General features: G+C 40.4%; 2 protein-coding genes across 2 annotated transcripts; both read right to left on the bottom strand.

Annotated features, from left to right (window-relative positions):
* Positions 1 to 30: 30 nt before the first annotated feature.
* On the bottom strand, positions 31 to 6,950 carry dhh (desert hedgehog signaling molecule). Its single transcript, XM_029435316.1, has 4 exons — positions 6,404 to 6,950; positions 5,633 to 6,107; positions 2,621 to 2,882; positions 31 to 2,023 (listed from the first exon to the last, which is right to left on the bottom strand). The coding sequence occupies exons 2-4, from the start codon at positions 5,939 to 5,941 to the stop codon at positions 1,221 to 1,223; spliced, it is 1,374 nt and encodes a 457-aa protein (XP_029291176.1). The 5' UTR covers positions 5,942 to 6,107; positions 6,404 to 6,950; the 3' UTR covers positions 31 to 1,220.
* Positions 6,951 to 11,466: 4,516 nt separating this feature from the next.
* Positions 11,467 to 26,662, bottom strand: lmbr1l (limb development membrane protein 1-like). Its single transcript, XM_029435310.1, has 17 exons — positions 26,397 to 26,662; positions 19,985 to 20,069; positions 18,032 to 18,065; positions 17,574 to 17,713; positions 16,423 to 16,526; positions 15,900 to 16,023; positions 15,731 to 15,799; positions 15,578 to 15,642; positions 15,420 to 15,492; positions 15,226 to 15,315; positions 15,018 to 15,094; positions 14,836 to 14,913; positions 14,662 to 14,735; positions 14,356 to 14,446; positions 14,185 to 14,251; positions 13,484 to 13,645; positions 11,467 to 12,935 (listed from the first exon to the last, which is right to left on the bottom strand). The coding sequence occupies exons 1-17, from the start codon at positions 26,457 to 26,459 to the stop codon at positions 12,850 to 12,852; spliced, it is 1,482 nt and encodes a 493-aa protein (XP_029291170.1). The 5' UTR covers positions 26,460 to 26,662; the 3' UTR covers positions 11,467 to 12,849.
* Positions 26,663 to 26,675: the final 13 nt, after the last annotated feature.

Here is a 26,675-nt window from a genome sequence, read left to right as displayed (position 1 = left end):
TATTCTTAGTGCTATAAAATGACAAATTAATGACATCTCATTGTATTTACTGACAAATAACTACAAGTATCACAAAAGACAAATGAAATCAAGGTGTGTTGAAATACCTAAAGTAGTTATTATACGTACGAGGGCATTCTTTTGAGAAATGATATTAAATAAAATGCAAAGGCTTAATATCAGTTCCTCCACAAGGGGGTGTATAACCCTATACTGCATGTCCTGAGTATGGCCTTACACATGACTATAGCCTTCCAAAAGTAGGTTTGCATGACAAAATAATTAAACTAAATGTTTACTAGTAACTGGAGTAACACATTTGTATAATCACAACATTGTATAGTGCAGACTGGTAGACATAGAAAGTGGTGTAAACATGAAGTGTACTATGCCACCAACAGATATACATGTGACCCAATCTGACCAGTGGAAATGAATAAAACAGTGTCCTTTAAGATTGTAAGAAACTCGAACACTCCCTTGAAGCAGCTATTTGATAAAGTCTGTGATAAAGTCAAGGTGGTGGCACAGTGTGGGGAATATTAAGTACGTCTGGGCTTTTCATTAACCTGCCAGCCAGCTGGACTAGATTTCCACTAAGCTCTTGAACACTTGAACATACAGTACATAATACTAGGATCTTTTTGCATACGTCTCAAATGTTTCAAACTCAGTTTTGCTCAACAAGCAAAAGGCAAATCAGCTTAACAGACACAATTTACTCCAGAGATGAAGAAAGTGTTGCTTAATAAAATGACATTTTAATTTGTTTTACGACATGGCAACATGCGAGGACATACAATACATGTAGTGTAGGAATTATTATAATAAAATTAAACATTTATATATTATGATTCAGAAAGTACAAAAATAAAGATTCTATTGTTGTGGGAAAATTAATTCCTATCCCATTAGAATAATATATTTTTTAACATATATAACTGAAATAATTAAAAGAAATAACATGATGTACAAATAGACCATTATACAGTCATGGAATGACCATAGTTTACAGTAACCTGCTCAGATTGTCATCTCTTACAAAATATCGCTTAAGTATTAGCATGTATATCATTATGATAGATTATAAGGAAAACACAGGGGGGGAAGCAATCAAGCCATTCCTGTGCTTTTAATTTATTGAAAAAGAGAACAAGAAGTGTTAGTGTAAATGCCTCAAAGCTTTAACATTGAACAGTTCTGAGCATAGTTTCAGGCTTTTAAGGATAAAATGAGCTGGAGTCTAAAAAGATACATCCAAAACTGTACAGTAATCTAGCATACCAGTGCACATCTGATGTCTGCTGCTCTTCCATTTCCATCCTCAGAGCTTCACTCAGATTGTCTTGTTTGTTCAAAGTGCCATTATTCACATACACACCTGCTTTGTCCGTTGTGGTCAAAGTGCTACAATGAAATGGAGTCTCAGTGCAAGCTGTCTCACTGTCTGTGGTCTGCTGTCTGCTCATGTCCCCCCAAAGTAGCTGGTTGAATGAGGAGAGGAGTCGAACAGGTACAAATGCCCAGTGTGCAAGTCTGTGGTCCTCCACCAGAGCATAGCTGGATGCCAGCACCCCATCAACAAACACAGTTCCAGCTTCTGTCAAGGGTGCATACACTCCCACACTCTCCTCTACTGAAACTGAGATGATTCGAGATGGACGTACTTGACCCTGCGCTGTATGGATGAGAACACATTCTCCTGGTTTGGCTCTGCTAGCAAACTGAGCCTGATACTCACTGCTGTCAAGTCTGCAATGGGGGGCTAAAAAGACCAAGTGATGTGGAGTGAGGGCCAATCTATGACCTTCTTCTGTCTCCAGAGACAGAAAAGTAGACCAGCTTTCTTGATCCCGGTGCAGAAACAAGAGGACTTGGCTAAACACGACTTGGCCTGTTCCAGACAAGGCCATGACTCTGTCCCCGGGAGCCAGGGACGACAGGCTTTTCTGCAGCCCTCCAGCAACAGTCACCCGGGCCCAGCCTGGGAAACAGCCACCTTTTTCCACTGCAACAGAGTGATCTGCAGGAAGAGCAGCACAAGAGGCCAAGATGAATATACCTGTCCCGTCTTAAATGTCCTGATACACCATCCGGTGAAGTGATATCATTTGACCAGTGGTAGAATGTAGCTAAGAACATTTAGTATTGTATAAGCAGCCTACAAATTTAAGGTAATTGTACTTTACTTGAGTATTTCATGAAAATGTATACTTCTACTCCACTACATCCCAGAGGGAAATATTGTACTTTTTACTCAAATTTGTCTGACAGCTTTAGTTACTTTTCAGATTACAAATTCTCATAGCTTTCCTGGATGAAGTGTTCCTTGATGGGTTTAGAACATTGTCCTACTTCTTCAGCTAATTAAACTATTTAAAAACTGATTTTACGGACAGTTTACTGCACAATGAGTACCTTTACTTTTCATACTTAAAGTACATTTAGCTGATAATACTTACTTTTACGTAAGTACAGTTTCGAATGCTGGACTTTTACTTGTAGTGGAGTATTTTCACAATCCTATTAGTACTTTTACTTAAATAAAGGATCTGAATACTTCTTCCGTAACTGTATTTGACACCATGATTTTCTATAAAAGCTCCCTTCTTAAACTTACCAGCTTTTACTGAGCAGTGGATGTGATATTTGGACTCATAGTGGACCCAGTCAAAGCCAGCCTCCACAGCCAGCTGGGCGAGAAGACCATACTTCTCCGTTTCTCTGTCGTCCGTGGTTATATCCACGGCCCGGCCTTCATAGTGCAGAGAGCTGGCAGGGTGGTGGCCGTCCTCATCCCAAGCCTCCGTCACACGCAGGTGTACCCCTGGCCACTGGTTCATCACTGCGATAGCCAGCCTGTTCAAACTGTCCTTACAGCGCTACAAACAGAATGAGACAGAGGGAAGGTTGAAACAGTATTAACGGGTAAAACAGCCAATTTCACAGATAAATTGGTTTTGGCACATATGTCTTTCGAGAACTAACAAGAAATTGCTGTAAAAAAATACCACGGATATGTTTGAGGTCCTTTAGAAACCATTCGCAATTATTGTCCAACTGCAACATTTGCCACCCAGTAGATATCTTATCACAGTTCTTTTGAAACACATTTGAGGGATCCTTATCAAACATGTTAGTTTTTGTTATGAATTAAATCTTTATGTAAATAATTATGTAAAACATCTGTCAAAATATAATTCAATCAGAACTCTCAAATATCAATATCAGTACTGATTTTAAAAAGTATCCAGTATCAGTCGGGTCTCGTATAACATTTTTCTAAAGAAATGTGTAGGATTGGATCAGATAACTGGTTTGTATTAAATATTAAAAATGATCCTCTTTCCTAATAGCAAAATATAATGTACAAAACTTTCCAGTAGCCATTTAGATATATATCAAATATGTACTGTATTATACACTTAGTTCTTAAATATTAAACTATATATGGTTGTAGCTTATAGAAAGATACAATAAAAATAAAATAGAATAAATGAAAAGGTATTCAAAAAGATAAAGTCATAATAGGGGACTAATAGTAGCCTTTATGCGTAGGAATATAATTATTTTAATCCCTCTTTTAGTTTATTATTTTGCCTTTTAAAATGCATTGTTTGTTGGGGAGGGCTAATAAGTGTTGGGTTGTTGTTATGTGTATTATACTTTGAGTTTTGCTCTTCTATTTTTGGATTAAAAAAGTACATAAAATAATATAAATTTTGATTTTAAAGACATCGTTTATATTTTATCACTCTGCAGCATGTGCCATGTATAGTAAAAGAACCCCTCTCAAGTAGAAGTAACACTTGTAATCATTTACTAACAGAGCACAGCCTAAGTGTACAAGAAGTATGTCCAGTATGTAAGCCTACTGTACACCTCAGTGCACTGACTGATTTTAGTACAACTTGGAAGAAAAAGATGTATTTCAACACCATCTCTTTCTCCCAGGTTATGATTGTTTGCCTGCTGGCATAATCACACAATTCCTCCTCTAGTCTGCTAAAGGCCATCTCCACCTTGCTCTAGCAATCAGAGTACAAGAACAAAGCTACTGTAGCCAGTTTGACACATTCCTTGGCCTTTTCGACAGGGTGACAGAATAATCAAGGCCATTCTCTGCCTTTTCCAGTTTGTTCCAGGCATGAGTTTTCTCAGTTTCACCCGAGACATTTGATCAGAAATGTGCACAGTGACTCTCTACACCCCCGCTGGCCGAGATGTTACGAACTGTGTCAGCATTGTCACAAAATAGCAGGCTTAAAAAAAAATGATGGAGTCAGCAACCGAGGCGATACACTCATTATTCTCTCCTGTACGCGTATTTCTCTTGTGACTTGTGATGTGGCAGGACTTGTGGCCCTTTAATTGATGGAATAAAGCTTTTTTTTTGCAACTGAGTAGGGTTGGGAAAGAAAGTTATGAGGATGTGAGTGGGAGAAAAAGTTAGGGGAGAAGAAAGTAGTGAGGCGGAGGGCCGAGGTTGGGAGTAAAGACAGAGAGAGGGCAGAGGGGAAGAATGTATGGGCATGGACTTGGGAATGTGACAGCAAGAGTGAGAAAGCGAGAGGGACAGAAAACAAACTGGGTACATTTTTCTCGCAATGCCATTGAAGAGAGGCGTTTCATTGTCAGAACTACAATAGTCGCTTTTCCGACGGTGCCATTACTTCAGCAGGCGGGAATTTTGTATAGGCGACCCCTCAGAGTCGCCAAATGACGCACAAAGAGCGTCTTTCACATCTGGGCGAAAGAGGGGCACAGACACACAGACACACAGACACACACTCAAACTGGGCATCAGCAGGGCACACATATACGACCGCAGATTTCCATCACATACAATCACCCGGGCAGGGGAAGGAACACAGATTTGTATCCTAAACAATCACAGAAAGCCGCAGCATCCAGAGCAGAGCGACATCTTAGTGTCAAGAAACCCTGTGGTCATATTCAGCAGTGTGGCGTTCAAAATGTTTTGTCAAAAAGCTTTTTAAATCCTCTATGCCACCGGTTGTCTTTTCTACGCATGAGATTTGAATTTGGATAGCTATCCCCAGTAAACATTAAGGCATTCAAGTTTAAGTGGCACTCAGAACCTGTCATAGCTTAGTTTGATTTCCAATAACAAAGACTTTGGTTAAAGATTAAAAGGAAGTGTTCCTAAAGGGGAAGGCAATCTCTTTAAGAGGCAGTGTTGAATTACATCCTGATCTTCTTATCTCAAGAAAAGGGAGGGGAAGTATGGTTAAAACTTACACACTGTGTGGAACATTTGTCATTTGGCAGGTACGGCAAACAATGAATGATTTGATTTGAAGGTGCCATGCTGGGTGGCAGGATGTGAGCTGTAAACTGCTGCCTGTCCCTTCATGTGAATGTAGTTAATCAATCATCTAGAAGAGGGGTTGGCTTGAAAAGGTTCAAGAGACACCAGAGAGAGCATCCTTGAGTCAATCTGTAGGTTACTCTCGGCCCTGGATGCCCATTTCGTTGTACTTACCAAACAACTGTCACCGGGTATCACTAGGGTTAGTGGAGACAAGAGATCCAGTGTCTCATCCTATTCAACAGCATCCTTAAAACCTAAGATGATGGAACTGGATTAACCACAACACACCAGTCTCACCTTGGTCATGAAGCGGTCTGCGTTGGTGTTCTCTTCATCCTTGAAGACAATGTCTGGGTTGTAGTTGCACACAAGTTCATTGAAGCGCTCAGAGTTGCGTGTGATCTTGCCCTCTGCTCTCCCGCTGGCACCGAGGTTGTTTTCTGAGAAGTTGGGGAAAAACTGCTTGTAGTGCATGGCTGTGAGTTTCCTGGGCCTTGAGCGGATGCCGTACCCAGGGCCCGGTCCGCATCCCTGGACCAGCCATATGCAGGTCCACACAGCGAGCAGGCCGAGCTGCACCAGACGGGCCCACCAGGACTGCTTCATTGGGGAGGGTTGGGGCTCCCAGGAGTCAGTGGCTCACAGTGATACCCCAGGTCCAGGTGTGTGATAGCATGTGAATGAGGGTCAAATCTTGGTCCATTCCAAATCATGTGGTATTAGAGCAGATGATGAACAGGAAGAACAGGAACTTCTTTTTAATGTATTTCATCTGGATAAATAAAAGAGAGAAAAAGAGCTTTATAGTACAAAGTGTGTTGTTCTGACTTTACAATTGTACTGTTTTGATGACCAAAAGTTAAAGCTGAAATGAATGATCTGATGTTTAGAGTTTCTGAACTTTAGTACCAGCTATTAAAACAAAAGAAGACAGACTAGATCTTTAAGGTTTCTGTCCAAAATATATCGCCAACTATCAGCTGCTTTAAAGTCTCTTGTGAGCTCAAAGTCATCTTCATAGGTACCCGTCTAGACGCAGGTGTTTTTCTCGGGTTTCTGGTCACTTACCGCTTCTCTCTCCACGCAGTTCCTTTGACATTGCACACAAACTGACGCACAACGAAAGCCCCACGCACGGTTCCCTGCAGCTCCTATGGACGCTCCCGCGGCGCTGTCATCCTATTTGTTCATCCAGAAATGTCTCTCCAGAGATTTTTTTTTCTTCTTCTTCTCTCCTTCGTCCACCGTCTTCTTCTGTCGCGTTGCAGAGCTCCTGGCCACCTTGCACCAGCCATTGGGTCTTATTAGCGTCCAGACAAGATTGCCCTCCCTTCCTCTGCGCGCTCCCACCGCGACAGCACACGCCTCCAATTCAACCTTACAAAAGACATATGATTAGCCTACTTATGTTAACACAATGACCCCCACCCTCCAACCCCATTAAACATTTAAGGGTAGTTAAAGATAGTTTCGGAACTTTTTTCACATCAAACTGCAAAGTTAAATCAATTATACTTAACCCTGAATTCTCTAAAACACATTATAATTTAGAGCACTTACACTATATTTACAGTTTAAAAAAAAGTACTTATGTCAATTGAATTACTATGAACCAGAATGCCCTTGCTTCTGTCAGCTCATCCCACCCATCACAAGTGGATGGGTCAACTGTGATGTCCCTGTGCTGATGTTATTAATAGACACAGTTGAAGGTTAGGGTCTATGAGCGAACACAAGTGTTCAGCCTTGACACCCCTGACTGAGACTTACGGTGCTGCCTTCCTGTGTTTGGGGAGCCATCTTGACCCCCCTGAACCCTATGCACCCAAGACCTCCACCACTGGAAACACCCGCTGGCAACATCAACATATTATTTTTATCCGTCTCAGAACAATAGCTGGGAGAATCATAAAAATGTGTCAGATAATTCCAAAGAGGGGGAAGAAAAGAAAGAAATGGTTGTGTCTCTGACATGTGTAATCACATACGGAAGCCTAAATTAATGGCGGATTAAAAGGTCGAAGTGTGTCATCCTATCTGGAGCTTCCTGGAACTCAATGCATCACGGTCAGTTTCTTCACAGTGCCTTTGTTTCAAAGAATCTTTAGCCCACTCACAACAGCACTGCTGCGTACTTTCAGGGTGTTTATATGAATAGATGTGTGCAGATATGTGTCAGTACATATCTCAGTCTGCTGTGATTACATGCTAAAGATGCTTCAAGATGAAATCACTAAAAAAAACACTGGGCTCCAATGAGCACAGAGGAAATCTAAAAAGGACCTTTGAATTTCTCATACTGTGCCTGATCTAAAACAGCCCTTAAAGGAATACTCACCCCGTCTGGCAACTAAAAATTTAAGAAATCCTTCATCCCAAGTGCCATTAATTTTCTTAATTAATGTGTAATATGACCTGGCTATATTTGTTCTTACTAACAGCCTTTTTTTTATGCTGTTGTTTGATTAGCAGAAGACACATTATGACGCTGCTGGACAATAAAATGTATTGTATTGTATATCAGTTACTCACCATGAACCTTGAATTGAGAAAAAAACTTTCTTTTTCTCACATACCTCCAGAACTGGTGCAGTATAATCCAAGTCTTCCACATAAATACTACTCTGACGTATGAGGAGCACTTCAGCGCACGCTTGAGACTGTTTTAATGTTTCTAAAGTACGTTTTCAGTGAGAATACATTTAGAATGTATGTGATTATACTGTGCGAGTTGTGTGAGAGTTTGTAAACAGTTTTGATTTATTTTTCTGTTGTTAAACATGGTCCCCATTTATTTCAATTGATCAAGAATTAGAGTTTTTTTGGATTCTTCGTTCACCATGGACTCATGTGAGAAGAAAATTAAGTTTTCAAAGATTCAAGGTAACACAGGGTGAGTAATTGATACAAATGATCATTTTGGGAGTGGTGTTCCTTTAAAGATGAAGCACAGGTCACTGAGCTCCATGGTGACCATAGAAAGGCATCCTTGTTAGGGAAGTTTCCAGAAGATCCCAGGATGTTGTAGGGAGGGGTGGTAAGGCGAAGCTGCATCTTCCTGTCCTTATGATAAACACGGAAGAATGCTCAAGTCTGGCCCAAGCTACACAGATGAGAGATATCAGCCTTCATGACAAATGCAGGGAATTAATCAAAAAAAAAGAAAAGAAAAAAACACTTTCACATCTACAATTACCCGCAACAATGTTTCTCTTCAAAGTCGTACAAGAGAGGAGATTTCCATCTGACATGAAAGGGAAAGGAAGGAAGCAAACATCTGCGGGTTGGAGATGGGAATAAAGTCATTCTTATTCTTATTAGTTTTTATTTTGGTGCCCCCCATCCTCCTGCCTCCCCCTGCGTCCTTCTGGCTCTTAGCATTTCACTCCCCCATTTCAGGATGGGAGTACATGGCCGGGTGAATGGTTGGGTTTCCTGCAAAGCCAAAGCGCAGAAAGCGAGATCTTTCCTGCCAGGGTTAGCCTCCCCTGCTTTGTTCCTTCCAAATGGACGCTTGTGCTTGCAACTGGAGTCGTAGTCAAATACCTGCAAGCTGTGTTTTTCTTCTGTGGAGTTTTACTTCTGGACAGGAACAATAAAAGACCTGAACACATGCAGACGAGAATAAGATTAGGATTAAAAAGATCCTTTTAAAAGATGCAATCATTTAAAACAGAATTTAGGTTCTGAGACAATGCTAGCTTTGACATCTCAAGTGTTTGTCTTGTTTCTCGGAGCTGAATAGACACTCTGCAGGATCCACTTCCTTTAGATGGAGGCCGAGGAAAAGGAAAGTCAAGGAACTGACACCTAACCACTTCCCTCCCCTCTCCCAAACACACACACACTCAATGTCCTTTCTCTCTGCCCACCACGACAGCGCCAAACTGTCTCTCACCATGTTATCAGTGCAGGAAGAGGCAGGGTGGTGCATTCTGATGTGGCTGCACGCTGGATGATTCTGGGTTTATGTATTGTAACTTTGTGTTGGTAGTTACTCGCTTCACCTTTAGGAACACACCTATCCCTGCATGTGTCATGTAATGACTTTAGGCGTACCACACAGTGATGTAAAAATGTGTACACTAAGTCCAGGTTTAAGTTGCGTTGCTCAGTCTTGATTTGGCCTTTGAAAGAGAACATCAGTGAGCCGAGGTTGAGGCGATGCTGCACTGAAGTGGACAATAGACTGAGAAGGGTGGAACTTCCTGGCACCAGACAAGCAGGTCAAAGGTCAGGTATGATGCTATACCTCGTTTTGTGAACCTGACCAAAAAAAAAAAAAAGTTTTACATTGTATAGATAACGATACTGTATGTTCAAAGAGTTGAATTGAATAGAATATTGTGATATACCGCCTTTAAAATAACATCCCACCATTCCCCCAAAGTTACCCAATGAAACAAAGGCCTGCGGCAGTCAACTGTGTAGAGCAAGTGTGCCGCGAGTGTGCACGCAGGATGGCGGGCAGCTATGGCAAACGGACAGTGTGACCCATTATCAGTTGATTAGCGGGCAAGTCTCGCCTTTTCCTGTGAGTGGTTCTGTATTTGCGAGCGCACAAACGAGAGAATAACAGCCCCTAATGCACTTTGGCACAAACTTCAAACGGCCGACTGTCAGGAAAGCTAATCTGTGTCTTTTTCCCCCCCCTTCATTCTTATGTTTTGACAATAAAGATAGCCTATCTCATCCCATTACAAGCTGCCCGTCTCCCGCCTTGTCCCCCATATGCCCGACAGCCAGTCCAATAGTGTTACCCAATGGGACTGCTGGGACACTTTGATTGCACTGCTATCGACCTTTATATTTTTCTGCAGGGAGAGGTGCTATCCTAGTGTTTCCCCCAACTAAATCCAAGCTTTGAGGGATATGTGAAGTTGTTAAATGCAGTGTTTGTACACAATGTACTTTGATCTCACTTGTGACAGCATCGGTCTGCGTTTGTTCCAAAATTAAATCACAATGAAAAAATCTCTTTCAAGACTCACTGATCCCTATCCTCTCCCTCTCTCCCCCTCTCTCACACCTTATATCTGACTTATGTCACTTCCTCAGAGGATAACCAGTCTCCAGATGTGCAAGTAATGTTACAGCGACATTAGAGTTCATTTCCTTTTAGCAAAGGAAACACAGTGCAAAACAAAACCTAAACCAAATAAGCTTAATTAAAACATCCAACAAAACAAAACAAGAAATGCAAACAAAAATCAAGAGGGAGAAATTAATCAGATACGGAGTTTTCTTGAACTGACTTCAGAATAATGTGATGAGGAAATGAATAATAGGCAGGGAAAGGGATGGAAGAAAGGAGGTGGGTGGTGGGGACGTGAGGAGTGACTGTGAGCGGACGTCGCTTCTCCTCCTGATTTGCAGGATCTTTTATCTGGCGGTTGCATCAGAGTGAGGAAAGCGTGGGCTACGGCTGTAGTGGCGTCGCTTCTGGACACCGCTGACAGACAGGCCAAAATACGGCTTTCTTCTGCCACTGATTAAAGAAGTGCAACAAAAAGGGTGGAGGGAAGTATAGGACAGACACACTCACCAGTCACACTCACCCACCACATCAGATCACTCACAATGTAGTTACATTTCATGAAATGTAACGGCATCAAAGAAAGAGTTTACAGTAAAAGTCACCTTGATGTGCATTCGGAAAGGACACAAGAGAAGGTAGAAACATACGACGGCTTTTATTGCTTTCTGCTCAACAACAGCGAAGATTTAAAATTCTGTTAAGAAAACCTAATACCTCGGAGCATGTCAAAAGTAAACAATAAACATTACTGTATTTTCTTTTCTTTGAGAATTTTTTTTGTCTTAACCGTATCACATTCAACATTTTTAACAACTGTCAAAAACCCTAATAGTTGAAGTGAAGCATAGATCCCAAAATGCCCATAAATAGTAATAACAGCACATTACAAACTTTGAGTTCCAGAATACCAAAAGAAATTTCCAGAAAAAGTAAAAATAAGTAAACCTCAGAGTGATCGATTATATATATATATATATATATATATATATATATATATATATATATATATATATATATATATATATATATATATATATATATATATATATATATATATATATATATATATATATATATATATATAAAAACATATAATAACTAAGCAGAGAGAGACTCCCCCAACACAGAGGCTGGTGTTGGGTTTAAGAGACACTGTCCCCTGCTGGTCAAACCAACAGCTAATAACCTGCTGATACAGCAGCCGAGGCAAACAGTGACACAGGGTCACCAACACATTGAAGATGATGAGATTCAGCTTTTAAACATAATTGAATTTAGGTTATCAAAATATAAAAACTGACACCGAAAACGATTGCATGGATTGATGGTCACATTCGCTTTTTTGAAAACATTCCAGAAACTATTATAAGCTTTCACCCAGCGTAAGAATGAGATGAAAATATACTTCACAGAAAATTAAAAGAAAGCATAAAAGAAGATTTAGAAATGACTTTTGGTAAAGTTAAAACATGTGCGTTTACTTATAAAATATTGCACTTCCCCACATCAATTCTTAATTCACAGTTTAATTGGTCAAAGGCAGAAGTTCCTCCTAGCGAGTGTCACATGGCCTTTAAAAGTCTTACATAAGACAAAGTGTAAAGCTTTCTTTTTAGTGTATTTTTGTAAATGAATGAGTAATTCCCATACTCAGTAAACTTACTGTCATCTACCAATTTTTTTAAAACCCTGCTTAATGATCACCACAGCAAATGCTCCTAATTCTACTTGTAAACTGAGTTTGTAGAAGAGCTCCAACACTGAGCTTATTACTCGCATATTCCCTGTGTAACCTGCAGATCCATAGATAGAGAAGGTACTCTGTGTCCTATTTCCTCCCAATAACAACTTCCTTTCATTAACTAACATAACACTGGTTCAGACTGGACCACCAAACACATGGAAGTAAGAGCCCCAATCTTAAAATAGTGGTAAAACCAAAGAGGGGAAAGCGTGGGGAAGCCACAGAGAAAGAGAGAGCACTCAAGTGACCTGGAGCAGGAAGAGGAAATTACGTCACAGTTACAATGTAATATTTCAAAATAACTCTGCTGACATTCTCATGTGTCAACCGAACAACAGCTATCCACTGGATCCTCTTTCCATGAGGCATCAGGCTTTGTGGGGGGATTGCTCTCTTATTGTCCACTATGGCAGAACCAATATTATCCAATATGGCTTAAATTCCTTTTCGCCTTGTTCTAGTCATAACCATGTTACCATGCTAACCGCAGAAGATAACTGCACAAAATTGGACCCTGATATATTGCTCATCAAACACAGCTTAAAGTAAAGCTCCCACTGGACACGGTGCAGAAGGACTCGTCACCTTCTCCGGTTTCTTCACACTGGGCGAACCTGAACTGAGTACCAACTGGCAAAGGGACTGAATTGCAAGTGCCTTTAATCTAATAGGTGCACATTTGAAGTAGCCGAGTTTCTAAATGTCAAGAAAGTCAGTAGTGAGGAGGAAAAGTCATTGGATTTTAGACAGTCCACTGGCCAGGAGGAGTCTGAAGGGGACGGTGGAGCGTGACACAGTTAAAGGCAGTCTGTGGAGACCTGAAAAAGAAAAGAAAAAAGGATCTTAACATCACACACACAATCACAAGGTGGAGCACTTAACTTACAAAGCTAAGAAAAATAGTGATTTAGATTAAATGAAAGTCTATTAATCACAGAACAAAAGTGAGTTGGGAGGCAATGGGAAAGTGCAGGAGAACTACCATGGTGCAGAGATGCTATCTGTACTGTGAGGAAGGGGCCTGTGTGTATGTGTGTGTGCGTTTGGCGTGTCCATGCTCCGAGCGCTTGTTTGTGTTGGGTGGAGGGGTAGAGGGTGTGTGTGCGGTGAAGGGTCTAGGGCGGTGTGCCTGAAGGTCCCCAAAGAGACCTGACTCTCCTCTTGTCCCTTTACACTTTCCTGAAAGAATTGTATTCTTTCTATCTGAGGAAGAGAGACCAGCCCATGGGAATGGGGCCAAAGGTGGGAAAACTTATGACATGAGTGCAATGAATTTCAGCTCAACACAATGCCACAGACAGAAACATATATGCATACAAAAGTACTTTCACCTTGCTTCATAAAATAAAAATAAAAGTAGACTGACCAAAGGCACGGATGAGCTCTCTCTGCACTGCCCAGGTGACCGTCTTGATCAGAGATGCCGAGGTGAGACCAGCAAACAGCATGTTATACAGGAAGACGATGTAGAAGTTCCCAAGCCAGTTAAAGCGACCAAAGTCTCCCAGTAGATCGAAGCGGGTGATCCCTAACACAATGGAAGAGAAGCAGATTTTACAAACCAGGCCTCACCTGCAGCTACAGTATTCATGGCCTTCAGACGCCCTCTTGTGGGCATCACTAAAACTACAAGTACAATGTTGATTCAGCAACTCTTGTCATTACATACTGCTGTGTCCCAATTCCATACTAAAATAAACACTAATATATATCTATAAATATAAGATGCATTATTGTCCAAATGTATTAATTTTACAAGAAATCAATTCAGAAAAAGAAAGAGCAGACTTTTTTCCCCACAGATTTATTTCTTGTTTTTAGCATCATCTTTTTTGAACTCTCACAATTTAATTCAATGTTTCGCAGCTGTAAGTGGCTGATTTAATCTGTGCGTTGCCTTGTGGGACAATAGAGTAAAACAACAACACACTCAAATATCAAGCATGTTTTGTTATGCATCCTGAATGTTACACTATAAACACACCACAAACTCAAAACCTGCTAAGAATCAGTATGCAATATAGAATTGGGACATGGCTGTAGTCTTTTATAGATAAATGTCCTTACCAAGTGTGCGTGAGAAGACCGGCAGTGCTGAGCTCAGGATAAGCAGTGAAACGCAGTTTGCAATTATCTGAAAAGAACAGAAATGTATTATAGGTAATCTCTATGTTACTATAATGAATAAACACAGAGCATCAGTAGTGAGATAAGATGCAAAGGTTAGCCGTCATTTACCTGTGTGAGGTTAGTGTCCTGTGCACGAGGCAGGAGGCCAGTGAAGAGAGGAGAACTGTAGAAGCCCACCACTGAGGACACCATCAGGTAGCTGATATTCAATTTAAGGACAACATTGGAAAGAGATGGTAAATAATATCTATTATCTAAAGTAAATTATCGTTATGCGTTATGCGTTTTATATGTATGGATGTAACTGCATGAGTCAACATAACAAACTAATCAAATATCAAGGACTGACTGTAAGTGGCTGAGTCAGAGACACACACACACACACACACGCGGTTCAACGGCACAAAAGGATACAGGATAAGGACTACTTGAACTGCAGCGCCCAGTGAGCCGAACATGGAGAAGGAGGCCATCCCCAGATGAGGGTCCTGAAAGATAGACAATAAACAATGATCAGTGTACACAGATGATTGGCTGTGGCCCACCAAGCATGACATGTTCACAAGTTCTTTCTGAATGAATCCTCACCTCCATTCCTCTGGGCATGGCTGTGTCATCCAGGAGCAACTCCAACACATTAAAACAGACCATCAGTACACACATCACCTGAAGAGACATAAACAGTAATTATACAACAATTAAAACAACCATCTATGTTAATAAATGAGTCAAAACAGGCTGTGAGAATATATCAATAAATAAGTCTGTACCGTCAGTGCGAGGAGCATAAGCATGGCCAGTGGATAGCCCAGGTTTCTCTGCCACGGGGACGCTTTCCTACGCATTTCTGTGAGGAAAGCAAGAAGAATAAAAAGAGAAAAGGCACAACAATAAATGAGTGTACAGCAACAAATGACTTTACAATGCAATCACTGTGAGATGAGCCCAGCAGAGAGCAGCCTGTTCAAACAGTCTTACCCAGGGCAATGCGCTTGCTCCGGAGTGTTTGGTGCTCTTTTTTCATCGCCTCCATGTTCAGCTTGACCCAGCATGATGTCGTAGTGCCACCTTCAAATCAGACAACACACGATAGAGACAAAAGTCAAATCAGTCAGCTTTAAATTGAATCATCAGAAAATGGCAAAGGATTGTGTCCATGGTGAGGCACTCACAGTTCAGTTTCCTGGAGAGCGAGTCTTCCTCGAATGTAGTGCAGCTCAAAGTCTCTTCTACATCTTCCAACAGCTGAGGGGGATAAGAGACGTCAATCAATTTGGAAACTACAGTTCACAATCACAAGACAACTGTTAATGTAGTCACTGGGTCTCACCCGCGGTTTGACCAATAGGCTTCCGGTCACACTGAACATTCGGGACAACCCAAAGGGAGTGCACACTGAGGAAGGAAACACACAGATGGTGATATGAAAGTGTCATATGCTGTAGCCTTTAGCTGCTCAAGTAATTGTGATTAAGATACTTACACAAAAGCAGCAACACTCCAAACAGAGAGATGCCCGAGTACAGGTAGGGGAGGTAATACTCCCACAGGTCTGAAATTCAGAGAAGGACAGTTTAAGCAACTTTATAAAAAAAGAAAGTGTAAAACCAATAGTTACGCAGGGATATTCAGGTATTATGCATATGACTCACCGTAGAGGCTCTTCCTGGCTATGTTGTCGTGGAGGAGGGCTGATGCCACCCACACAATGCCCAGCACAAGCAGAGCCAGCAGCAACAGCAGCACAACAGCTTCATACACTCGTGCCATAACCCCCTACACAAACAAAACAGATACTCTGATGTGTTGTAGAGTTGCAACAATTACTCAAAATCGACTACTAAATAATTGGCTACTATTTTGATAATCGATTAACCGCCAAAGTAATTTTCAGGCAAAAATGGCTGAACATCTCTGGTTAAATAATATTACAACTGAATATCTTTGGGTTTTGGAGTGACAAAACAAAACTGTGAAAGACTTCCCCTTGGACTTTGAGAAACTGGGATGGACATTTTACACAATCTGACATTTTATAGGCCAAACTATTAATTGATAATTAGAAAATAATCGTCAGATTAATCGATAATTAAAATGAATAGTTACGTCTTTAAATGGTTATTAAATGGTTGTAGTCTAGAGGTGCCATTTGTAAGGGAATGCCAAAATGGGTACCTTTCTGGACCCTGCAAATCCCTCAGACTCTGTGAAGAAGTAGGCAAACGGCATGAGGAAGACCAGGGACAAATTGGAGAAAAGGAAAACTAGGTTCCACAATCCTGACAAGAGAGGAAGAGAGAAGTTCCACATGTTAGTTTTCAGTGCGAACATTCATTAGGGATACAATTGTTGTGAAGCAGTTCAGCAGTTCGACGAGTTATAGTCCTACCAACTCACATGTGCAACAAATAAAAAAAATAAAAAGTGAAAAGCTGAGATCATCAACAAATAATTTTGAACATGAAACAACTAATTACTTTACATCTTTAGTTGATCAATTGAAAATAAATAACTTATTAGATTGGAGTTAGATGGCTCGACTGAGGTAAACAGCAGCAACTGGGAACCATTTGAACAGGCACTGCAAACAGCAAGGTCACAGCCACTCTGTCCATAATAATTATCTGTTTGGACGCACGCCTGCAGTGTATTGATGAGGGGGTTATTAATAGTGATCCTTAAAAAGAGGAACACAACCTAAATTAAGACTTTCAATATGTTATGTCCATGGCCTAGGAAAGTTCAATCAATATTTGTGAACACAAGCTACTCTTCCCCCAAAGCCAGAGTTACTCTCAAACTTGTGAAGTCACCAAGTATAAAGTGTGCTCCATAGACAATGAACGGGAGATCGATTTTGTAGACCCCCGGCATGTTTCATTCTTTATACCCCAACGAGCTTGATGAATGCATGCATTTTGAAAATGGCCGTAATTCTTTTAATAAATCTGAACCATTTTTAGACGAACGTCAACGGACAAAGAGGCTTTGATGTTCTCTGCCTCTGCAGCCTGGAACTGCTTGCAAACAGATTTGCTGTTACATAGGCTGAACATTCAGTGAAGGGTTTGGGGGTTAATTCAAGTCGAGTTTGTAATTTCTTCCTTAGCTCGAAGCGTTTCCTCCGGTCCGTCTTCCTGGTCATATTACGTATTTTAGATGTTTGTGTGTCTTGTTTCAAACACTATGGCAGATATGTTTTAATCTCAGTGGGAATTAACAGATTCAATTATTTATTTATTTTTATTATGCCTTCTGCTGTTTGAAAGGTTTTCATGATTTTGAACCATTTGGTGTTGTTGACTAATAAAAACATTAAGATATACCGTGGATAAGAGATCCATTGAGCCACTGCATGTAGTAGCTCTGTGGGAAGGTGAGCAGCACCTCGTTGGACAGAATGGAGATGGGGAGAAGGAGCACAGCACACACTGCAACAGACAGGGTGAACGTACACAGCCACAGCCTGGTAGAAGCAGAAAGACAAGCCATCAGTGAAGTCATATCTGTGTCTGTGTTTAGTCTAACAGCACAGCCTAGGTGAAAGGCTACAGTGGTTAAGGTAATACAGTGCCAGCGTGTAGGGACAAAGGGCGAAGTGACACCGAAGTGTCCTCATCCCAACCAACAACCACATAAACACATAAGACAGGGCAATAAATCTACAGCTAAATTACCTCAGACCACTACCGACTAAGGTATGTGATCAATCATCCACACGGACACTAATAAGAGTGAGAACAGATTGCTGTGAATCAGTCAATTATTGAAGGTTTTCACTTACGCAATTTTGTTGACGGTGGCATCTTCAATATCATCTGAAAGAAAGTAGAGAAATAAGTAGTATTAAATCTGTTACAACAGTGATTCAGACCATTTATTTGTACATCTATTAAAGGGTGCACAAAATGGATTAATTTTTTTCTTAGCCGATACAATAACTGATAAATACCTGCTTCTCATGGACGACACCAATAATTTCAAATTTCGGTATTTTTCTGATAAATTATTGGCTATAATATAATTTTCATAATATTAAATTATATTATAAATTTCACATTATTGGCCGATAATTTATGGGCCCCGATATATAGCGTGCACCCCTAACATCTATGTTTTAACACGGGTAAGTTGCCAGACATAGACAATGTATTTGCTATAACTCTGAGCAGGGTTATTCAAAGTGAAATCACATAAAGTGCGGAATCATTAACAAATAGCAAGTCTGTGATACTACAAGCTGTCTGGGGCAGAATGTGTGTGTACTGTATATACATAGTCTCAATGGCCTCAGAAGTGGGGAGTGAGTGGAGGGGGGGCGAGCATGTTAGGAACATTCTGTTCAAGCAAGACCAACCTTCACTAGTGAAAACTGAATTACCTATGAGAAGGAAACTGCAAAGAGCAAAGTATTTGTATGAAAAGAGACCCATCTGTAAATGTTACTATATGCCCAATACACTGAAAACACCCCAACAACTGTGAAATATCATGCAACACATCTCTAAAACTATACTGTGTGAATTGCAACACTTTTTTATCCACAGTACATGCGACAGTATTTTCTTCTTGTGCAAATATTGGCACAGTTTTCTAATAAAAAACCCTGGGGAGGAGCAAAAACCAGTTCCTTGCAACTCATTGTCAAAAACAACTCAGTTGAGAGATATTGCACAATCGGCATTTAGCTGCAGGACACAACTGTTCTGCTGCTGTTGATGCACACATAACAACAGTGGGCTAATACATAGCAGGTCCTCCCCCTCAAAAAAAAAAAAAAAAGAGCTGGCCATCTCCCAGGTTTTATCCCAGCCCTGCCACAGTGGAGCAGAGACCTCACTAGTTGGACATCCGACATCTGCTTCCAATAGTGGCAAGTTATTGGATTTATTATGTTACTGGCAGCCCTGTCACCAAGCAGAACTTTAAACATTTTCTTAGTTTTAATAATAGAGAACATATTGTAGATGTAAGTACACGAGGTATGTTTCTCTCATGAAGATGCTTGTCGGCAGCAATTTGTAAATTGGCAAGACTGTGTTGACCAAAACATATTTTTCTCTCAAAACTCAAAAGTAAAACTGTTCGTGTGGAATTTTTACACCACCCCTCCACCACCATCATGATCTGCAGGGATACCCCCTGAAGACGTGCGTTATGTTACTATACAAACATTCTTCACCCCTGAAATGCTCCAGGCAAGGTCCAGAGCCTTGGGTTGAAATGTGCAAACCTGGCATTGTGTCAACTAAACCCATTATAAATCTATTTCAAAAATAAAAATATCTATGCATAATATAATATATTTTTAATAACATTCTTTAAAAGTGTGATGACATTAAGAACATTTTGTTTAAAAAAAAACAGTAAGGTTTGGGAAATGGGAGATTTTCATTTTATTGCTCGTCTGAGATTTAGCTTTAAGATGAATCTACAAGTAAGGCTAAAAGGAGACCCTGTTGCCTCCTGCATCCATATAGCCCCCACAAACTAGAAGAGCCTATTTACTCAAAATAGAAGTGTAGTGTTCGAGCAACACCTGTGCTTACTTGTAAAGTTTGGCCAACATGCTCTGTGGAAAACAATTCCAACAAAGATGTAATCAGTCTACTTGTCAACACCATCAATTCCCCTCCCGGCAACTCTTCATAAGCCTTTGATGGAATTCTTTCTCACAGAGCAGTCTTTGTGTAGTGCACCTGTTAATATCCAGGATAAGAGTGATATTAAAACTTACCTGTGACAAACTCAGCAGTCTTCTTGAAATGGGTAAGTATGAGGTAGGACACCATGTAAAGGCATGTAAACAGGAGTACACAAATCTGCAGAAGAGACAGAGGGGAAAAAGTAGATAGTTATTTTTTTGTTGCAGCCGTGTAAACAATGTCATGTTCTGTCCAATACTACAGATGAGCCAAACATTTATTTAGGTTGGCTCATATCTCTGATTTTGTATATTCTGATAAGTCTTAAAAGTGGAGGTGGGTATGCAGCAGCGTTACCAAAACAATCCAAAGAGATCGATAAAGCGTACGGTCGTGGCTGCAACAGATTTGTTCCTCATAGAATATTCTGGTTTGTTTTGTGCAGATAAACAGCCGGAAGTAATTTAATAAGATGCAAACAGCCAAAACACATTCACCATTCTGCCAAGGTCAAGAGAGGCAGATGGAGTCTGAAGATTACCACTTTATTCCAACAAAGAGTGAAATGTGTGACAGTGATAAACTAGGAGGGATTAAGGAGTAAAATACCAGTGACGGATCGGCCCCATGCTGCTTGTAAAGATCATCTTTTGACATTGCACTAAATCTACTAACGCATTTAGGCTAAACCTATATTCACTCCGCAATCTGTTGTCTGGCAAAGCTAAACATTTTATTCTAAACACTGAAGTAAATCCCTTGTATGACCATCACACAAAACATGAGATAATAGTTACATTAAAAGAAAGAACCACATATTGGCATCTTTCAGCTGAACTCTAGTTCTGTCCACTCTGACAGTCTGCAAACACCGAATCATTGCTGAAACACACATTCAAATAAATACTCTCAACTGTCTGAACCTGTCACGACAAATAAAGTTACGTTGTCAAAGCAAACAAATTGACAAGACACATCCCAAACATATCTGTGCTCAATGCCAAACTTGTGCTTCAAGTATGAATATACAATAGAGCGATAACAGTTCCTGGGCGAGGTGGAAATCAAAGCTAACCCTGTGAGTGTTTAAGTCTGACAGCTCATGTCCCACAAAGTGCTTCTTAAGCAAAACGATAATTTTACCAATTTAACGTTTTTACCAAAATAGCCAACTAGAAAAGACTAAAAGCCTATAGCGGCGTTTGCTGCCCCACAAAGGCAGTAGTGCTCATTTCACACCAGAAAACTTTACTATTCACTAATTACCCCTGCTGGACAAAAATGGGCCTTGCCGTCAAAATCAAATGGTTTACTCTCATTAGAATCGGAATCAGAATCAGAAATCCTTTATTTATCCCAAGACGGGGAAATGTACGTGGTTACAGCAGGCGTTTTAGGCTACGTCACTCTCAGCTCGTCTGGCTGAGCTGTACGTTGTCAGTTATGTTGAGGCCCTGTCCCACATAGCCGTATGACAGAAATGTATGCCGGCACATAAGAACATTTTTCAGAGTCCAAATACTTCCAACTTTTCATCGGATCGGAAAAGTGAACATATACAGATACGCATGTCTAACCTATTGATAGAGCATCACTTACTTATACAAAATGTATGAATGTATACAAAATATGGGCAACACGCTGGTGTACGTTGATATAAGGTAAGGTATAAGTAGTATTCGTTAAGAGCTCACTGTGTTACGCTGGGGTGCGTTGTTGAACGCTGAAGTTTTGAGCATGTTCAAAATTACGAGTGGATAACCTATTCCTACCCTATGTTAAGATGATGCCTGACGACGATACAGTACAGCTAGCGTTCAGCATGTTCTCCAGCATCAGCATGACGTGAACCAAATGGCACTTTTCCAGCTCTGTTGGCCAGACGCTCCGTTGGCCAGTCTGCGTCCTTCAAACGATCACAACTTACCCTTAACTTATATCAACCTATTGCCGATATTTCATATGCGCCAGCATACGTTTCTGTCATACGGATATGTGTGACAGGGCCTTTAGCAAGTTAGTATGTTGGTTGTGTGGGAGACACATTCACTCAATGTGTAAATTACACTTAATTTGAGCAATAACAATTACCATCTTAAATAATCCATTGGCATGTACTGTAGCATGCTACATATAATGTGCTAGAATGCTATGTTAGCATTAGCTATCATGGTACAGCTGAGGCTGAAATGTTGTACTTAATTTAATCCATTCAATAGTAGAGATGAAGTGCACCAAAGTGTTGGACTGACAGATGAATGAAATGGTGTTGCTAGATCAGAAAGCATGTCCACCTGGCAGCTCAGAGGGAGCCCAGTACGGGTGACAGCATGTAGAAGTTTGTCCCCGATGTAACAACAGCAGAAGCAAACAAAGAGAGAGTCTCTATGGAGAACCACAGAAATGTGACGACATACTTACAGGTGCAAAACCAGCGTCTTAAATGGATGCAAATATAAGCATGACAACTTCCTTGGAAGAACAAAGAGGGCCACGTCAAAACTATTCATGTTGAGAAAGTGTGCACTTACATTAGTGTTTCTAAGTTCATAACAAAAGGGTATTTCAAAATGGATCACTGGGACATACGGACATGGTCCAATAACAACAGAGTGGGGGTACGGGCATACACCCCTCCTCCTGTATGGCTCCAGGAAGTTGACCCACTTTAGAACATAAACAAAGCCTTGTTGTATATGGCTATGAAAGTATTTTATTCAAACTAACATACAATTTCATCTGTGGGAATGATCATCAGAAACATACCGGCTGCATCACACAAACACCAATGGCCTGTACAACTAATCAGCTCAGTCTATAAAATTGTTGTATTATGCAGACTAATTTGCTGTGGCTAATCCAACAAAGGGAAAACATAAAGGATGGGTTTTGGGTGAGAAATAGATGGAGGAGTAGAATAACACCCTTTTAGTCCACGTATGTGCAGACACGTGCAGATTCGCAATGTTGAGAGCCAGCAACACATAGCAGGCCACTGAGAGGAGAGTTTAAAAGAATTCAGCATCCAGTGGGACATCTTTGTGCTGAACACAAAGTCCCGGGGCTCAGAGTTCATGCAGAGCATTTTAAAATTCACAGAGTAACCTAAACATCTTTGTGCTGATTCAAGCAAAACACAATGAAGCTCAAATGTTTTCACATCTTGCCTAACCCTGTAGGTCCTGTAAAAGTTCAAAAGGAATGGGGGGTGGGGGGTGGGGTTTGGCAGTGGCGCAGCACATCCTGGCAAAATGTCTAGTGGACTCCCTAGTAGTGTTATTTCAGGGGCACCCAGCCTCTTGTTGAACTAAACACGTTCAGACAAAGCATGACGACCTTTGTTTATAAGTAAGAGGATAGATTAGGCAAGACCTATTCTAGATTTATTCAACAGCCAGAAATAACTTTAAATGTTGCACAGGCAAAGCCATCCTAATCCAAAAGAAGGTGGGAAGCTGCAGAATGTTTTTATCATTTTACTGGAATTTATCGTGCAATATTTGATAGCTTAGTGATATAAGATTTCAGACTGAACTGAAATTGCATCTAGGTAATTTTGTTCTTGAGAATAGAAAATGAATGACAACAGAGACAATGTGCTGTCATTTTTCCCACCAACAAAGCCTTAATACAGCAGCCTCTCCTTAAAAACTAAACTAAAACAAAGTAAGAACCAGATTTTATCCAACGCTCCCATAAAATTACAATCGTTGATGTCTCAAAACTCTTACAGAAAGTGATTCCTAACAACAGCAACTTTAAATATTCTAATAAGTCTTAACCATGTCTTTTAAAAGGTATCATGGTACTCAAACAACCTTTCTCAGGGTGACGTGACTTGATATCTTAATGCTTGCTGCTGCTGCTGGGTGTTCCATGTCTACTTATTATGACCTTTTATTCTGCTGAACATTGATCCTTCTTGATCCCTCGAGGCTCAGGGTGTAGGCTATGGGTGTGTACCGCTGGCTCTAATATATCTCACAATGACAATTTATTTAATCTACACCCGTTACACTTGCCAGATGCTCTGATCTAAGATGATAGACAATGTTGCATTAGCTCAAGTGAAGGCAGGCGTTTGACCTCAATCAAATGTTCCTAGTCATAAGCTAGAGGGCCACCTTTGGCCAATGTTTGAATTTTGAGCTGCGTGTTTACTTGGTATTGTTTCTTCCAACTAAGGTTTAGCCAATAGTATCTATTCATAATTTGTAAAACTAAAAAATATTTTGATTTACAGCTATCGGTCACCAACTGGTGCTACTGTGGGGCTTCTGACTAAAAGCTGTGTAAAGTCAAAACAAAAATACTGCCAGTCAAGCACAAAGTTTGACCATTTGTCAGTGCTCCAACAACATATTACTCACAGTACTATGATTATGTAAATAGAGATCATGGCAGGCGCTCTTCTGGCCTTTGTAACTTCAGTTTTGGACCCCCAAAATAGGGTCGCTGATTATAAGAATGAATTAAAAACACCCCCCTCCGCCCTTTTTAAATATCCAAATGGTTTTCAAATGTATTGGAAAAAGACCTTCAGCCGGATCAGTTTCTGGATGCTGAGACATAACATGCTCGGAAATGTAATATTAACTTACGTTATTTATTTATATTGTTTAAGAGAATGCATATATTAAGATTTTGCGATACGTTTCCTGTTCATTTAATTTGTGATTAGTCTTATTTTGTGTACTTATTTGTGACTTTTTCAAAATAAATAAAATGTATCTGAAAATCTTCTTTAGTTATCACCAATATCTTTTTTCAAAACATACGTGGTTTACTGAGATGCTTATAATTATTAAAAATAGATTAAAATGCAATATTCAAAAACACACAGCTCATGCTTGTCATTCTCATACTCTGCCATGTTATCGCTGCTGTGTCTAGCTACAGTATCTAGTTGGTCTTTTAATGTGTTTAACTGTTGTATCAATTGTATGCTTTGCTATGTGAAATACTACAACTGTGTTTACACTGCTGCCACGTACTCTTCTCTTCATAATGAGCTGACAAATGATAAGCTTGGCCTAAAGCCATTAATGACCAGAGATGCAGGGGCAGCTGAGGAGCCCGACAGGGAGCACTGAGAAGAGATGGTAAACTGGAGGCCAGCCAGTGGCTTAAGAAGGTGGGGTCGACTAATAGCATTAGGTGAAAGGGACAATGACAAAACAAGGGCATAAGATTACACATGGGTACTTTATATGTGGCTCGTGTAAAGTTAATTATACACAATTGAAAATGTGATTGGTACTAAGTGCGCTTTTTGACATGGGATTGTCTAGGAGATGTAATCAGCTCTGCCTGTCATACCTCATGTGGGCAGACTGATCTAGTCACTAATATCTTTACATTTGGAAATATCCTATACTGCCACTTACAAACTAAAATGGAGAAAGACAATTTCTGGTGTTTTGGAGCAAAGTCAGTTTCAAAAACACCTTAAGATTGCCTGACTATTTTGTTTTGGATGTTTTTACAATTGAAAAGTGATTTCACAGAAGAAATGTTTATTTGTCACTCAGTCCCATTAACTAACCAATATAATATCAGAGCCCAATATTGTTAGGTGTTGGAAACTGCAACACCTAAATATAATCTGTCGTTATTGATGTTATTAGTTACACCTGTGGTTTTGCTGCTAAGATGATAGATCTCTGCTCTGAAAAAGGCATTTGGCATTTTAATATTTCAAAATTCATCCATAAATATGCACCAGTTTGCTGGCCTAATCTACAGCTGCACAGGTTCTGCTCATCCTATAGTACAACTTGAGTTTTTTCTTATCTATTTACAGTTGAGCAAAACCAGGACAAATTGATAGGTACTACAGATTCTATGCAGCAGAAAATATGTTTAACATTGTCCCTTATGCAACACTGTATCAGCAATATCTGAACTGCCTATGCAATCTGACTGTACTTTTTTTTTTAGGGTTAAAGGTCAGTATCCATTTGCCTTGCTGTAACTGAACTGACCTTTCTCGTAAGTCTGAAGTTCAACAGAGTGTTGGTGTTGCACACAACACAGCACATGAAAAGTAAAAGGCCTAATTAACGGTGAAGTCGAACTAAAAAATGTGAAGCAAGATGATCCAAATCCAAACCATGGTAAACAGAAAATGGAGATTTGAGAAGAGGTCCGGAAAAACTCAAAAGGAAGAGCCAACAGATGCTGAGTAAGCTCCTTGACGTCACTGTGTCACCCCGTAGTGACCAGCTGCATAGGTGCATTAATTGTTTACATACGTTTAGCCAACTGCCTCAAACATTAAACCACAGAAGTCACGTTAAACTTATCGTTACAGATACTGTTACTCAATGCTGAAATTAGACTTTGTGAACTTAAATTGGAGAGTTGAGCAACCGCCAAATCACGGGAAACAGTCATTTAATTAAACTACGTGGCTTTCTTGTCCTGTGTGGCTGCTTGTAGTGTCAGATGCTTCATTTGCATAATAACCGACGGTTACATTAGCACAGCGTTATCGTTACTTACTATGGTCTCCCGGACACGGTTGTGGAAAAGTTGCTCTCTAACCGACACGTCGTCCGTTTCCATTCTCCGAAACCATAACAGTATCCTCAGGCTTAAAAGCGCTGGAGGGGGGGGGGGGGGGGGAATTGTTAAAAAGTTAAAACACGGGGCATTTTGTTAGTAATGCCGTGGATGTGTGGCTGTCTAGCCCGGCTGCATTTAAACTGCTGAGCTAGCCTGCGTGTTGCTAGCTTCACTCACTCTGATAAAAGACAAACAAGGAGGGGTCGTCAGGGGGCG

This window comes from Cottoperca gobio, chromosome 7, assembly GCF_900634415.1.
Source record: "Cottoperca gobio chromosome 7, fCotGob3.1, whole genome shotgun sequence".
Lineage (NCBI taxonomy): Eukaryota > Metazoa > Chordata > Actinopteri > Perciformes > Bovichtidae > Cottoperca > Cottoperca gobio.
Note: the sequence above shows the minus strand (reverse complement) of the source record. Positions and strands in the feature narration are given on the sequence as shown.